This window comes from Palaemon carinicauda, chromosome 17 (genome assembly GCF_036898095.1).
Source record: "Palaemon carinicauda isolate YSFRI2023 chromosome 17, ASM3689809v2, whole genome shotgun sequence".
NCBI classification, from domain to species: domain Eukaryota; kingdom Metazoa; phylum Arthropoda; class Malacostraca; order Decapoda; family Palaemonidae; genus Palaemon; species Palaemon carinicauda.
The window spans coordinates 52,523,054-52,540,780 of record NC_090741.1 but is presented as its reverse complement, the minus strand read 5'-3'; the positions used below and the strand labels follow the sequence as shown (position 1 = coordinate 52,540,780).

General features: G+C 33.1%; 1 protein-coding gene across 1 annotated transcript in view; it reads left to right on the top strand.

Moving 5' to 3' along the window:
* Positions 1 to 17,419, top strand: part of LOC137656077 (zwei Ig domain protein zig-8-like) — a 53,926-nt gene extending 36,507 nt beyond the window's left edge. The window contains exons 2-7 of the mRNA XM_068390250.1: positions 3,629 to 3,998; positions 11,230 to 11,507; positions 12,975 to 13,185; positions 13,746 to 13,873; positions 15,662 to 15,830; positions 16,065 to 17,419. Of these exons, the coding sequence (XP_068246351.1) occupies positions 3,914 to 3,998; positions 11,230 to 11,507; positions 12,975 to 13,185; positions 13,746 to 13,873; positions 15,662 to 15,830; positions 16,065 to 16,192 (999 nt within the window). The 5' untranslated portion in view covers positions 3,629 to 3,913 and the 3' untranslated portion in view covers positions 16,193 to 17,419. The remainder of the gene's footprint in view (positions 1 to 3,628; positions 3,999 to 11,229; positions 11,508 to 12,974; positions 13,186 to 13,745; positions 13,874 to 15,661; positions 15,831 to 16,064) is intronic.
* The last annotated feature ends 308 nt before the right edge of the window (positions 17,420 to 17,727 follow it).

Here is a 17,727-nt window from a genome sequence, read left to right as displayed (position 1 = left end):
AAATGTAATGTTCGTGATTTAGATACCGATGGGAAAAATGCTTTTCTACATGCTGAGAACTGGGTACACTTCGAGGGATATAGCCCAAGGGGAAGCATAGTCTATGAGTCTATGATCTTCATAACTACATAACTACAAAACCCCATAACTACATAACTACATAGCTACATAACTTCATAACTTCATAAACACGAAAGTTGGTGATTGAACTGGGTTCTAGTCCAGAGAATATGGTTCTTTTAAAAGAAGTCTAAATTGACTCTATCGCATTTAATTATTGAAAGCTCTCAACTCCTTTACAGACTTCACTTAGCGACGCATGAAAATGTAATGTTCGTGATATAAATGCCGATGGGAAAAATGCTTTCTACATGGTGAGAACTGGGTACATTTCGAGGGACATAACTCAAGGGAAAGTAGAGTCTATGATCTTCATTTTTGTGACGCCAGTTTAAAGGGAACAAAATGACGTATCAAAATTATCGGTAACCAAGAATAACCAGGAAACAATGAGTAAAAGAAAAGTAAGCCATTATTTTATTAAATCAACTTTAAAACCATAACGACAAAAATGTAGCTTTATATAAATAACATTGTGGTTAAAAATACACTTTAAATCACGCTTACTGATACTTAACATACTTAACGTGATAAGCTATTCCCTACCATGGTTAGCTAGCTAAATGTCCTTAATGTTCTTTCACCCATCTTTCATATCAGCTAAAAAATACATTTTAGATCTGATGCAAGTTGCAGTAGGGCAGCCAAGTTCAAAGGTCTTAAAATACATTTTACACTACTCTTATTAACCCTTAACATTCCAAACTATTCCCAACCATGGTTAGTTAGCTAAATATCATCACTTTTCTTTCACTCAGTTTTCCAATGAGCTAAAAAAAATACCTTTTAGATCTAGTGTAAGTTGCAGTATGCCAGCCAAGCTCAGAGGTGTTAAACCACCCTTTACAATACTCTTACTAACACTTCATTTTTCAAACTATTCCCGACCAAGGTTAGTTAGCTAAATGTCCTCACTTTTTTTCACTTAGTTTTCCAATGAGCTAAAAAATACCTTTCAGATCTGATGTTAGTTGCAGTATGTCAACCAAGCTCAAAGGTCTGAAACCACACTTTATACTACTCTTACTAACACAATTTTTCAAATTATTCCCTACCAAGGTTAGTTAGCTAAATGTCCTTACTTTTTTTCTCAATCAGTTTTCCAATTAGCTAAAAAAAACCTTCTAGATCTGATGTCAGTTGCAGTATGCCAGCCAAGCTCAGAGGTCTTAAACCACACTTTACAATACTCTTACTAACACTTAATTTTTAAAACTATTCCCTAGCAAGGTTAGTTAGCTAAATGTCCTCACTTTTATTCAATCAGTTTTCCAATGAGCTAAAATAATACCTTTTAGATCTAGTGTAAGTTGCAGTATGCCAGCCAAGTTCAAAGGTCTTAAACCCCACTTTACAATACTCTTACTAATACTTAATTTTCCAAACTATTCCCTACTAAGGTTAGTTAGCTAAATTTCCTCACTTTTCTTTCACTCAGTTTTCCAATGAGCTAAAAAAAATACCTTTTAGATCTAGTGTAAGTTGCAGTATGCCAGCCAAGTTCAAAGGTCTTAAACCACACTTTACACTACTCTTACTAACACTTAATTTTTAAAAATCTTCCCTACCAAGGTTAGTTAGCTAAATGTCCTCACTTTTTTTCCAATCAGTTTTTCAATGAGCTAAAACTATACCTTTTAGATCTGATGTAAGTTGCAGTATGCCAGCCAAGCTCAGAGGTCTTAAACCACACTTCACAATACTCTTACTAACACTTAACTTTCCAAACTGTTCCCTAAGGTGGTTAGTTAGCTAAATGTCCTCACTTTTCTTTCACTCAGTTTTCCTATTAGCTAAAAAGCACCTTTTTGATCTGATGTAAGTTGCAGTATGCTAGCCAAGTTCAAAGGTCTTAAACCACACTTTACACTACTCTTACTAACACTTAATTTTTAAAAATCTTCCCTACCAAGGTTAGTTAGCTAAATGTCCTCACTTTTCTTTCACTCAGTTTTCCAATGAGCTAAAAAAATACCTTTTAGATCTGATGTCAGTTGCAGTATGCCAGCCAAGCTCAAAGGTCTTAAACCACACTTTACAATACTCTTAGTTTGTACTTAACTTTCCAAACTATTCCCTACCCAGGTTAGTTAGCTAAATGTCCTCACTTTTTTATCAATCAGTTTTCCAATGAGCTAAAAACATACCTTCTAGATCTGATGTTAGTTTGCGAATGCCAGCCAAGCTCAAAGGTCTTAAACCACACTTTACAATACTCTTACTAACACTTCATTTTTCAAACTATTCCCTACCAAGGTTAGTTAGCTAAATGTCTTCACTTTTCTTTCACTCTAGTTTTCCAATGAGCTAAAAAAAAACCTTCTAGATCTAGTGTAAGTTGCAGTATGCCAGCCAAGCTCAGAGGTCTTAAACCACACTTTACATCCCTCTTACTTTATACTTAACTTTCCAAACTATTCCCTACTAAGATTAGTTAGCTAAATGTCCTCACTTTTCTTTCACCCACTTTTTCTATCAGCTAAAAAATACCTTTTAAATCTGATGTAAGTTGCAGTATGCCAGCCAAGTTCAAAGGTCTTAAACCACACTTTAAAATACTCTTACTAACACTTAATTTTTCAAACTATTCCCTACTAAGGTTAGTTAGCTAAATGTCTACCCTCTTCTTTCACCCGCCTTTCCTATCAGCTAAAAATAGATAAATCTACAAAACTCTCAGAAATCGTAATATGAAAAGTACATTTGATATCAGATTAAGCAAATGGAATATTTCAATTTTCCGAGAAGCAAAATTGATACGCCGTAGAAATGATTTCACGTGTAGAAAATACAAAAGAATCTCTTTGAATTTTCCATATTGTAAGCGATACCGGAGAAAGTATATAGAGATTTTACGTGAATTTTATCAAAGGGATTTCATAGTAAAGTATTCATAGACCCTGCATGTCATTAGTCTTATCAACCTACTTTTTTTATTGACATGTATACTATCTATAAATTATTTAATGAAATAAGTGAAACATATTTTCTATGTATAAGTAAGGTTTTGTTTTCCTATGAGCCCCTATTTTTCCATATTTTTCCATGCTGGAGCCCTTTGGCTTATAGTATCTTGCTTTTTTTTAACTAGAGTTGTAGCTTAGCTAGTCATGATAATAATAATAATAATAATAATAATAATAATAATAATAATAATAGTATTGATAAATAATGATAACACTCATAGCAACAGCAACAACAACAACAACAATAATAATAATAATAATAATAATAATAATAATAATAATAATAATAATAATAATAATAATAATAATAATAATAATAATAATAATTATAATTGTATTGATAAGTTATAATAACAATAATAACAACAATAATAATAATAATAATAATAATAATAATAATAATGATAATAATAATAATACACATTTCTGCCACAGAGTTGTATGAAAACATTAGATTATTTATCATTTGTGACAGTAAATAAAACATTAACCACAAATTGAAATTCAAGATAACAGCTAAGATTTCTCTTCCTCACTTACAGGCACCCTGGACAAATGAAGTCTTCCCCAAGAAACTCTACATATGAACAATGAATTCATGAATCCCTGACTTCATCATTTTGGCCAAGTGAAGTGAATTTCCATGAAGAGAAGTCAACAGAAGAAATAAGTCATGCGGCCAAAGAAACAAATGTCGAATGGGTACATCAATCAGAGAACATTTCCCCACAATGAGCCAGGGTTCGTAGCTCATGCCTGTCTGAAATGGTGATCCCTCAGGAGTTCAAGATGCCAAGTGACTTTTAAAGCTTTTAAGTGGGACTTCCATGATGCAAACAGGTCGCTCAATGTTACAGCAACGCTGGAATAGGCCCCGCTACTGGACTGAAGTCATTAGCTTACTCACACTAGGTAAAGAGAGGTGATGTTCTTGTTATGTTCATTCTTACGCTGTTCTTTACGTTGTTTGTAGACCTGGTTTCAAGCTATACCCTTTAATTTTCTTTTAATGTTATATGCAAGTCTGCCTCTTTCAATTTTAATATTTAATAATCTTTATCTTTTATTTCTGTTTATGATTTTTCTATACCAGTCTATAAAAGTCAATTACATTGTTTGTAGACCTGGTATCAAGCTATACCCTTTCATTTTCTTTTCATGTTATATGCAAGTCTGCCTCTTTTAATTCTATAAGGGAATATTTAGTATTCTTTATCTTTTATTTCTGTTTATGATTTTTCTATAAGATAGGTGATGTTCTTGTTATGTTCATTCTTAAACTGTTCTTTACATTGTTTGTAGACCTGGTTTTTAAGCTATACCCTTTAATTTTCTTTTAATGTTATATGCAAGTCTGCCTCTTTCAATTTTATACGGGAATATTTAGTAATCTTTATCTTTTATTTTTGCTTATGATTTTTCTATACCAGTCTATAAAAGTCAATTCAGTTTGTAAACCTAGTTTCAAGTTATTCTTTTTAATTTTTCTTTTAATGTTATATGCAAGTCTGCCTCTTTCAATTCTATAAGGGAATATTTAATAATCTTTATCTTTTATTTCTGTTTATGATTTTTCTATACCAGTCGATAAAAGTCAATTACATTGTTTGTAGACCTGGTTTCAAGCTATACCCTTCAATTTTCTTTTAATGTTATATGCAAGTCTGCCTCTTTCAATTCTATAAGGGAATATTTTAATAATCTTTATCTTTTATTTCTGTTTATGATTTTTCTATACCAGTCGATAAAAGTCAATTACATTGTTTGTAGACCTGGTTTCAAGCTATACCCTTCAATTTTCTTTTAATGTTATATGCAAGTCTGCCTCTTCCAATTCTATAAGGGAATATTTTAATAATCTTTATCTTATATTTCTGTTTATGATTTTTCTATACCAGTCTATAAAAGTCCATTCATGGACTGTTCTTCTTTCCCTTGCTCATTTTGCAATCTCTAGGAACCCAATCTATTATTCTTAATGTCTATCTATTAGCTATTGGACTGAAGTCACTAGCTTATTCACACTAGGTAAAGACAGGTGATCTTCTCATGTTCATTCTTACACTGTTCTTGACATTATTTGTTCTTACATTGTTCTTTACACAGTTTGTAGACCTGGTTTTGAGCTATACCCTTTAATATTCTTTTAATGTTATATCAGAGTCTGCATCTTTTAACTCTCTATACGGGAATACTTAATAACCTTTTATTTTATATTTCTGTTTATAGTCTTTTTATACCAGTCTATAACAGTCAATTTATGGCCTGTTCTTCTTTCCCCTGCTTCTTTTACAATCTCCAGGGACCTATTCTCTTATTATTAATGCTCATAATATTAAGTGTTATTCTCATTATATGCCCTGTTCATGTCTATTTCTTTGCCTTACATATTGTTAGAATATCCTCTACTTTACATTGTTCTCTGTTCTCGTATCCATGTTGCTCTTTGTTCTGTATCTTAGAGTTATTTCCATCACAATTTTTCTCATTATTCTTTGAGTTATAACTAGTATAAGTTTTAAGTCTTTGTGTTATTTCCATCACAGTTTTTCTCATTATTCTTTGAGTTATAACTAGTATAAGTTTTAAGTCTTTGTGTTATTTCCATCATAGTTTTTCTCATTATTCTTTGAGTTATAACTAGCATAAGTTTTCAGGCTTTAGTAAGGGTGTAATTTTGTGTGCACGAGTTAGTACTGCTAAGACCGTCCGCTTAAATATTTTTCTGTTTAGAGAAAGTGGTATTTTACTTTTCGTGATCCATCCCACAATCATCCTTCTTTTAAATTTTGATCTCATGCCCTTGGGAGATAATTACTGCCAGTCCTAAGTACGCCTCTTCCTTAACAACCACAATAAGTCACTGCATTTTCATTGAACATTATCTTAGATTTACTCATATTCATTTTCAGTCCTTTTTTTCTATTTAAATCTTCTATGATATTTTTCAATTCATGTCATATTCCACAACAATGTTGATTTATATATTTTTCCAATATATTTCCCTAACAAATTTTTCTCTATATGAATAAATGAAAATCACTAGGAAATGTGATGAATTTTGTATATATATATATATATATATACATATATATATATATATATATATACATATGTATATACTGTATATATATATATATATATATATATATATATATATATATATATACATATATATATATATATATATATATATATATATATATATATATATATATATACAGTATATATATATATATATATATATATATATATATATATATATATATATATATATATATATATATATATATATATATATATATGTATATATATATATATATATATGTGTGTGTGTGTGTATATATATAAACGTCAGTGTAAGTGTGTGTGTGTGTGTATGTATGTACGTACTTATATTACCCAAGCTCAATATCAAAATACAAGCTTCAGTAAAAAAAATTACGAGAAAAGATGAAACATAAACCCATTTGCTTCTTGAGCATTAATGTTTTTGGTAAAATATATAAGAAGATTAGCTACATCTAGATTTCCCTTAATATTGTTGAAGACACATATTTTTTCATTTGTGTACATTAGACTTAACGACCTAAGAAGCTCGAGCAGAGCTTTGCTTAATGAAGTGTGCTCATATTTACAATGCTGGAGAATAGCTGGAGAATAAAGAGAACACACAGGACTACATTTCATAGGATTTCACGAGGAAGAGTAGTCGAATATATTAATGAATGGAAAGAATATGTAATATGTAATTAGTATGTTTTTAACTAGTGTCCATAATTCTACCTTGTTTTTAGTATTGTTCTCCTGTCTGGTGTTCAGCTGCTGATTCTCATCTTAATTTGTTGGACAGAAACTTAGGGTCTATTAAATTTCTTATTCCTGATCTAGATATTAATCTTTGGCACCTTCGTTCAATTAGTTCATTATGCATGTTGCATAAGATTTTTGATAACTCTGACCATCCTTTACATTCAGATCTCCCTGGACAATTCTATCCTGTTCGTAATACCAGGCCTGGAGTTAATTCTAATAGCCAGGCCTTCTGCATCATGAAGCTCAATACTACACAGTATTCTAGAAGTTTTATTCCAGCTGTTACCAAGTTGTGGAGTGATCTTCCTAATCGGGTAGTTGAATCAGTAGAACTTCAAAAGTTCAAAGTTTGAGCAAATGTTTTTATGTAGACCAGGCTGACATGAGTCTTTTTATAGTATATATATGACATATCTGTTTTTGACGTTGTTAATAGTCTATATAGGACATCTGTTTTGACGCTGTTACTGTTTTTAGTTAATTTATCCTCATCATTTATTTATTTCCTTATTTCCTTTCCTTGCTGGGCTATTTTTCCCTGTTGGAGCCCTTGGGCTTATAGCATCTTGCTTTTCCAACTAGGGTTGTAGCTTGGCTAGTAATGATAATAATAATAATAATAATAATAATATTAATAATAAAATAATAATAATAATAATAATAATAATAATAATAATAATAATAATAATAATAATAATAATAATAATAATAATAATAAAAGAGGATCTTTAAATGTTCACAATGCGTTCAATTGAAATGTACCCGCAAAATGATCAAGTAGTATTTTTCTTAGGATTTCACGTAAGAAAAGTGGTGGAATATATTTATAAATAGAAAGAATACACTATATGTAAATCATATTTAAACTTTCAACTGGGCTCCAAAGCTTTCAAATGGTCTCCAAACTTTCAACTGGGCTCCAAAACTTTCAACTGGTCTCCAAACTTTCAACTGAGCTCCACAAGACACTAAAACACTTGGAAGACCCAGTCCTACATGACTGAGGACTAGGAGGCGTGAAGTAGATGATGATGAATGCTTAAAATATTGATTTAAAAGCTCAAGATAGAGATAACTAGCGAAATATAACCGAGGCCCTTTGCGTCAATTGGCGTAGGAGGAGATGATGATAATGATGATATATATTTTTTCAACTATTGGCCATAGGAGAGGATCTGAAACTGTTCAAAAGAGTTCTGTTGAAATTGATTTAAAAGCTCAATATAGTGATAACTAGCGAAATCTAACAGAGGCCCTTTGCGTCAATTGGCGTAGGAGGAGATGATGATGATGATGAAATCATATATATTTTTTCAACTATTAGCCATAGAAGAGGATCTGAAACTGTTTAAAAGAGTTCTGTTGAAATTGATTTAAAAGCTCAATATAGAGATAACTAGCGAAATCTAACCGAGTCCCTTTGCGTCAATTGGCGTAGGAGGAGATGATGATGATGATGAAATCATATATATTTTTTCAACTATTGGCCATAGGAGAGGATCTGAAACTGTTCAAAAGAGTTCTGTTGAAATAAAACAGCTAAATGATCAAGAAATATTTTTCCTGAGATGTCAAACGTCAGAGAGGTGAGGTATACATGGGAAAAAGAGGCGTCCATTGCGCAGTCCAAGAGTTGATTTATTGACAGACAAATAACCCATTGATTTAAAAGCTCAAGATAGAGATAACTAGCGAAATCTAACCGAGGCCCTTTGCGTCAATTGGCGTAGGAGGAGATGATGATGATGATATATATTTTTTTCAACTATTGGCCATAGAAGAGGGTCTGAAACTGTTCAAAAGAGTTCTGTTGAAATTGATTTAAAAGCTCAAGACAGAGATAACTAGCGAAATCTAACCGAGGCCCTTTGCGTCAATTGGCGTAGGAGATGATGATGATGATATATATATTTTTTCAACTATTGGCCATCGGAGAGGATCTGAAACTGTTCAAAAGAGTTCTGTTGAAATAAAACTGCGAAATGATCAAGAAATATTTTCCCTTAGATGTCAAACGACAGAGAGGTGAGGTATACATGGGAAAAAGAGGCTTCCATTGCGCAGTCCAAGAGTTGATTTATTGACAGACAAATAACCCATTGATTTAAAAGCTCAAGACAGAGATAACTAGCGAAATCTAACCGAGGCCCTTTGCGTCAATTGGTGCAGGAGATGATGATGATGATGATAGATATTTATTCAACTATTGGCCATAGGAGTGGGTCTGAAGCTGTTCAAAAGAGTTCTGTTGAAATAAAACTGCAAAATGATCAAGGAATATTTTCCCTTAGATGTCAAACGACAGAGAGGTGAGGTATACATGGGAAAAAGAGGCGTCCATTGCGCAGTCCAAGAGTTGATTTATTGACAGACAAATAACCCGGGAGTTGAGAAGCCACCTGCTAAAGGTCATCTACTAAAGGGGAGCACTGTAAACACTTCTGTCTAAGCAGAGGAGCACCGATGGAAAAAGCTTTGTTTCATTTATTCGTGTTTCATGGAATGATACAATTGATGAGATATGCTAATCATTTCATTAACTTATTTTGCGGAGTGAGCAATAAGGAACCAGGGAACCAGGAACCAGAACCTGAACCTGAACAGATTATTAGACCAAAAGATAACAAACGATCTCTAAAATAAATATAATTTGAGAAAATGTCGATGAAGATTTTTTAATATTTTTATTACTAATATTATAATAAGTATTAGTAGTCTGAATAATACAATGAATATATATATAAAATCTCTCAATTATAAAACATTAATAATTATAATTATATTAATAATTATAATACAATTAATGAAATATGCTAATCATTGCACATCATTATCAACTCTTCCCAAATGGCTACGTTTGAAGAATGCCACCTCCCCACTGCCATTAAGATAGGATTCTGAATTCTATCTCAGCTTCTGTGTTCAATTGGTTTCTATAACCCCTTATATTTCTATAAGCCCTTATATTTTTCTAACTCCTTATCTTTATAAGCACTTATATTTCTATGACCCCTTCTATTTCTATAATCCCTTATATTTCTTTTACCACATCTATTTGTAAATTGTATAAGTCCTTATATTTTTATAAGCCCTTATATTTCTATGACCCCTTATATTTCTATAAGCCATTATTTCTATAACCTCTTATATTTCTATAAGCCCTTATATTTTTATAACTCCTTATATTTCTATCAGCCCTTATATTTCTATAACCCCTTATTCTATAAGTCCTTATATTTCTATAAGCCCTTGTATTTCAAGAACCCTGTTTACCATTTCCCTCCGGGCTAGGACATGACTTTACACCCCCATCCAAATATGTCCTTCCGTTCAGACAAATACATACTGGGGCAATTGATAAGTCATCTAGAGATGTCTGTGAGAAAAGAAAAGTTGCTTTCATCTGAAATTTATTTATCCTTTTTTTAATCTTTTTAATCCCTCCTTATTTTGCCTTTGTATATTATTGTATGAAAGTTGTGTATATTATTGTATGAAAGTTGTGTATATTATTGTATGAAACCTGTGTATATTATTGTATGAAAGTTGTGTATATCATTGTATGAAAGCTGTGTATATTATTGTATGAAAGTTGTGTATATTATTGTATGAAAGCTGTGTGATTGATTTTGTTAATCTCATTTCAAAACCATCTATTTCCTTATTCAATTATATATTTGGTTATATATTCATTTATCTAACTAACCCTCCATCAATTCACCTAGTTTATTCAATCACCTGTTCAGCTAATTATCCATGCATCCGTTCCTCCATTCATTCATCCATCCATCTATTTGAAAGCTGTGTGATTGATTTTGTTAATTTAATTTCAAAATCATCTATTTCCTTATTCAAATATATATTTGGTTATGCATTCATTTATCTAACTAATCCCCCATCAATTCAACTAGTTTATTCAATCATCCATTCAGCTAATTATCCCTGCATCCGTTCCTCCATTCATTCATCCATCCATCTATTTCCAGAAAACCTTCTATTCCCTTATTCAAATATATATTTGGTTATATATTCATTTATCTAACTAATCCCCCATCAATTCACCTAGTTTATTCAATCATCTGTTCAGCTAATTATCCATGCATCCGTTCTTCCATTCATTCATCCATCCATCTATTTGAAAGCTGTGTGATTGATTTTGTTAATTTCATTTCAAAACCATCTGTTCCCTTATTCAAATATATATTTGCTTATATATTCATTTATCTAACTAATCCCCCATCAATTCACCTAGTTTATTCAATCATCTGTTCAGCTAATTATCCATGCATCCGTTCCTCCATTCATTCATCCATCCATCTACTTCCAGTCAGCATCACAGCAGCAGCAGCAGCTGCTGCTGACCTAGCCTCCGGGAACTCCCTCTCGGACCCATCCATGGACATCGCCATGGCTGCGGACGTCGGCGACTTGGACACCGCCGGCGACGGGGAAGAGAATGCGGGCGTGGATCCGGACTCGTGGAGTGACTACCTAAACTCCCTTTTCGATCCCGTGTTCGATCCCAGCGTGCCGATTAACGTCTCCGCAGTGGAGGGTCAGACTGCCCATCTCGTCTGCAGGGTCAACAATCTTGGCACCAAAACGGTAGGTTGTGGTCTTCCAGGGGGAAATTGGACATTGAAATGTTTAACCGAAGAGACTCTTTCGCTATGGTAAGCAGCTCTTCTACTAGTGACTACCTAAACTCCTTTTTCGACCCCGTGTTCGATCCTAGCGTACCGATTAACGTTTCCGCAGTGGAGGGTCAGACTGCCCATCTCGTCTGCAGGGTCAACAATCTTGGCACCAAAACGGTAGGTTGGGGTCGTCCAGGGGATATTGGACGTTGAAAAGTTTAACCGAAGAGACTCTTTCGCTATGGTAAGCAGCTCTTCTACTAGTGACTACCTAAAATCCCTTTTCGACCCCGTGTTCGATCCCAGCGTGCCGATTAACGTCTCCGCAGTGGAGGGTCAGACTGCCCATCTCGTCTGCAGGGTCAACAATCTTGGCACCAAAACGGTAGGTTGTGAGTCGTCCAGGGGATATTGGACATTGAAAAGTTTAACCGAAGAGACTCTTTCACTATGGTAAGCAGCTCTTCTACTAGTGACTACCTAAACTCCCTTTTCGACCCCGTGTTCGATCCCAGCGTGCCGATTAATGTCTCCGCAGTGGAGGGTCAGACTGCCCATCTCGTCTGCAGGGTCAACAATCTTGGCACCAAAACGGTAGGTTGTGGTCGACCAGGGGATATTGGACATTGAAACGTTTAACCGAAGAGACTCTTTTGCTATGGTAAGCAGGTCTTCTACTAGAAGGACAATCCAAAATCAAACCATTATTCTCTATCCTTGGGTAATGACATAGCGTCTGTACCATGGTCTTTCACTGTCTTGGGTTAGAGTTCTCTTGCTTGAGGTTACACTTGGGCACGCTATACTATCTTAATTGGAGTTGGGGTCTATTCTGGACCCTAGGTCCATTTTGGAGCCGAGGTCCATTCTGGCTCAGTGGCTCAGGGTCAAGGTGATATTGGACGTTGAGAAGTTTAACCAAAGAGACTCTTCAGCTAGGGTAGGCTGATTCTAACCATTGTTCCTTATTCGTAGGTAGTGCCATAGCTTCTGTGCCATAGTCTTTCATTGTCTTGGAGTAGGGTTCTCTTACTTGAGTGTATAATTGGGCACACTATTCTATCTTATATATCTTCCTCTTGTTTTTCTTGAAGCTATTAAACTTTAAATATGTATTTCTATGTTGTTAACGTTCTATAAGTATTTGATTTTAATTGTTCATTACTTCTCTTAAAGTCTATTTAGTTCCTTATTTTCTTTCCTCGCCATGCTATTTTTCGTTGTTGGACCCCTTGGGCTTATAGCATTCTGCTTTTCCAACTAGGGTTGTAGCCTAGCCATTAACCTTTCATTATTATGCTATTTTTCCTTGTTGGACCCCTTGGGCTTATAGCATCCTGCTTTTCCAACTAGGGTTGTAGCTTAGCTACTACTACTACTACTACTACTACTACTACTACTACTACTACTACTAATAATAATAATATCCTCACAGGTTTCCTGGATCCGTCATAGGGACACACACATCCTGACGGTGGGATCCTTCACGTACACGAGCGACCACCGGTTCTCAGCCCTACACCGGGAAGGCACGAACGAGTGGACCCTACAAATTCGGCAGCCCACCGTCAGGGATTCGGGCTTGTACGAATGCCAAGTGTCGACGAAGCCCGTGAGGGGATATCTTATCACGCTAAATGTTGTGGGTGAGTTTTCCTTTTCTAATAATAATAATAATAATAATAATAATAATAATAATAATAATAATAATAATAATAATAATAATAATAATAATAATAATAATAATAATTATATTATTATTTTCATTATTATTATTATTATTATTATTATTATTATTATTATTAATAATAATAACAATAATAATGATAATAGAAATAATAATAGCAAAAATTATAATGATAATAATATCATTAAGAGTAATCATTAAAATAATAATAATAATAATAATAATAATAATAATAATAATATTTTTATTATTATTATTATTATTATTATTATTATTATTATTATTAATAATAATAAAAAAAACAATGATAATATTAATAATAATAGCAAAAATTATAATGATAATAATATCATTAATAGTAATAATAATAATAATAATAATAATAATAATAATAATAATAATAATAATGATAATAATAATAATAATAATAATAATAATATCACTATTAATAATAATAATAATAATAATAATAATAATAATAATAATAACAAATGTCATCATATTTCCCTCTCCTTCTAGTGCCCACAGCCCGAATCCTTCACGCCCCTGAACTCCATACTGACGAAGGCGGAGCCCTTAATCTCACCTGCGTCGTCAGTCCAAGTCCTGCGCCTCCCGAGTACATATTCTGGTATCATGGCGGAGAGGTGAGAGTTTCGTGTCCTTATAGACTTTTAGGATATTAGTTTTATTTGCTCAAGTATCTTTGTGTTTAAGATAACTTTCCATATCAATATAAGAAATATGCACACACGAATGTATATATATATATATATATATATATTTACATATACATACATATATATACATATATATACATATATATATATATATATATATGCATATATATATATATATATATATACTGTATATATATATGTATATATTTATATATATATATATATATATATATAAATATATATATATATATATATATGTATATATATATATATATATATGTGTGTGTGTGTGTGTGTACACATATATTTGTATATATACAGTATATATATATGTATATATTTATATATATATATATATATATACACATATATTTGTATATATATACAGTATATATATATATATATATATATCATATATATGTATATATATACACACACAGACACACATATACATATATATATATATGTATACATATATATATATATATATATATGTGTGTGTGTGTATATATATATACGTATATATGATATATATATATATGTCTATATATACTGTATATACATATATATATATATATATATATAAATATATATATATATATATATGTGTGTGTGTGTGTGTGTGTGCATATGTGTGAGGTCATGTACAATAATAATAATTTATAACAGCACTATCCCTACTGTTTTTATTATCAAATATTACATACAATGAACTATATATATATATATATATATATATATTTATATATATATATATATATATATATTCAAATTTGATTATATATCTCCCTAATAATTTACGTCAATTTTACTTTTCTAAAAAGACATTAATAATATTAGTTAGCAGAAACCTAATCAAACTAAGAAAAAACTCTACAATATATTTTTTTTTTTTTTTTTTTTTTTTGGTAAGGCCCTTTCCCCAAGATAATTTATGCAGATGGTAGGCGTCCCAAAGGCAGCTAGGATCCTTTTATATTAGAGCTCCTTCCGGGTAATATATGCAACGAGGTTATCCATAGAAAGAGCCTTGAAATTACATAATACCCTTTTTCCCATTTTTTTTCTTGAGGATGATGAATATAAATTATATATATATATATATATATATGTACATATATATATATACATATATATATATATATATATATTGTATATATATGTATATGTACATATATACATATATATATATATATTATGTGTGTGGTGTGTGTGTGTGTGCGTGTATGTGTGTGTAGGCATGTTAGCATATGCTGAATAATGTTAACACTTAATCAAATTAAGCATAATGAAATAAATAATTCCAAGCAAGACCATTTCACCTCGATTTAAGTAAAGTAAGTACACAACAAACTATTATATTACGCAACATAAGTCAAACCTAACTTGCTTAACAAAACTTAAGCAAACAGCATTTAGTTACCTAATATCTAGGTAGGAACTCTTGAATTCTAATCGCTGTAGTGACTCTCTCATAAAAGATAACCTCTCTAACGGCTCTCCTCTCCTCTCTCCTAAAAGCTAACCTCTCTAACGGCTCTCTTCTCCTCTCTCCTAAAAGCTAACCTCTCTAACGGCTCTCCTCTCCTCTCTCCTAAAAGCTAACCTCTCTAACGGCTCTCCTCTCCTCTCTCCTTAAAGCTAACCTCTCTAACGGCTCTCCTCTCCTCTCTCCTAAAAGCTAACCTCTCTAACGGCTTTCCTCTCCTCTCTCCTAAAAGCTAACCTCTCTAACGGCTCTCCTCTCATCAAAAGGTCATCAATTACGAAACTGACGGTAGTGTTGAGGTGGACGTAAGGCAAGGAGACGGGATCACTGTGTCGACGCTTCTGGTGGCTAAGGCAACCTTATCCCATTCGGGGAAATATCAGTGCGCTCCGTCGAACACCGAGAGGGCGACTATAATGGTTCATGTGTTCAAAGGTGGTATAGTGAGGGAGTGTGCTAATTCTCTCTCTCTCTCTCTCTCTCTCTCTCTCTCTGTCTGTCTTCCTTTCTCTCTCTGATTGTTATTGAAAGCAAGATGAAATACTTCATATTTGTGCATCTTTGTACATGGAGACAGAGGTGATGATTCAGTAAGAATTCATGAAAATACTGCATTATCACTGTATTCTCAATCCATCTTATCTTTTATTTATTTATTTTTTTCTACAGCCGAAGAGCCCGCAGCCATGCAGACAAGCAGTAGCACCTTGCTGCAGCGCCAGCCCTCTGGCTGCATGCTCTTATCCTTAGCGCTCCTAGTGCGCTACTTACTGTCGTCTACGGCCTTCGTCACATAGTGAAAGAAGCTTCCTTGTCATCGCATCATGGCAGTACTAACTTGTCGTTATCGCAGTACTATCGCGCGTCGTCATCGCAGTACCACCGCGTCATCGCGGTACCATTGCTCGTCATCGCAGTACCACCGCGTCATCGCGGTACAATCGTTCGTCATTGCAGTACCAGTGGATCATCGCGGTACCATCGCTCGTCATCGCGGTACCATCGCTCGTCATCGCAGTACCACCGCGTCATCGCGGTACCATCGCGCGTCATCGCCGTAATACCACGTCATCGCAGTAATACTCTGTCATCGCAGGAACACTGAGTCATCCCAGTACCACCGCGGTGTCATTGTGAGATGAGAGAGGGAGGATGGGGTGTAAACTCCTTTTACCTTCCTCTGATAAGAATAAAAAGACATAGCTCTCCTGCAGGGCAAAGAACTGAATCCAATATGGCGTCTTGAAATAGGTGACGGTCTTTGGACCCCCAAGTCGAAGTATATGGAACGTAATGTGCTTTCCTATGAAACGATGTGTGTGTGTGTGTGTAGCAGTGTGTGTTATTTATACTGTGTACATAATAAAAAACAGGGAGGACTCTTAAAAACTCTCACATTACAAAATCCGAAAGTCTAGTAATCCGGGAAAATAGCTTTTAAAATAATTGAGATCTACCGCGCGATTCGACAGTGAGAAAAAACTGATCACCAGACAATGCTCAGATAGGAAAAGGTCCTATTAGAATGTTTATATTTTCTTTCCAGTTCACGAAGCGACTTTCCTTTATTTTCAGATGTTCCTACAGGCAGGAGAGACAGAAATATCGATTAATCAAACAGAGCTCACCATAAGCAAATGCATTATCCCAAGAACGGGTTTTTGAATGCCATATAGTTCCTCTGAGGGAGACAGCTATGTGTTCTCCTCTTTAATTTCACTGGCTTCTGTTTGCCTCAGTCAGTCGTCGTCGTCTTTTGTGTGATTCATTTCATAAATTGTTATTCATATATCAACAATGCTTTTACCAACATACGAAATATATTCATATTTTTATCTTAGGTTGAAGTACACTTTAAAATTTTCCGTAATAAACCGTAAAAAATACTGGAATAAATGTTGCCAGGCATTTACTGTTTTGAAAACGGATATATTGACGTCAAGGAGTGATATTACGGTCACCAATCCGTAAAAGATAACAACAGAGTAGGGTAAGAATTACGGTCGCCTGTATTTTACTGAAATGCAGCTGGGTCAGTATATTTTTAACAAAGAATTTCCGATTAATTTTTTTTTTTTTTTTTTTTTTTTTTCACAGTATATAATTACCATCCTACTTTCACATAACGTTTGAAATGTCATGTATAATATGATTGTGTAACAAGTAACAGAAATCGACAATAATGTTATCCATATATACAAGGAAAATAAACTATGGACTTTTTCCGTTTTTTGGGGGGTTCAATACAATATGCAAGAATTATATATATATATATATATATATATTTATGTATATATATACATATATATATATATATATATATATATCTACA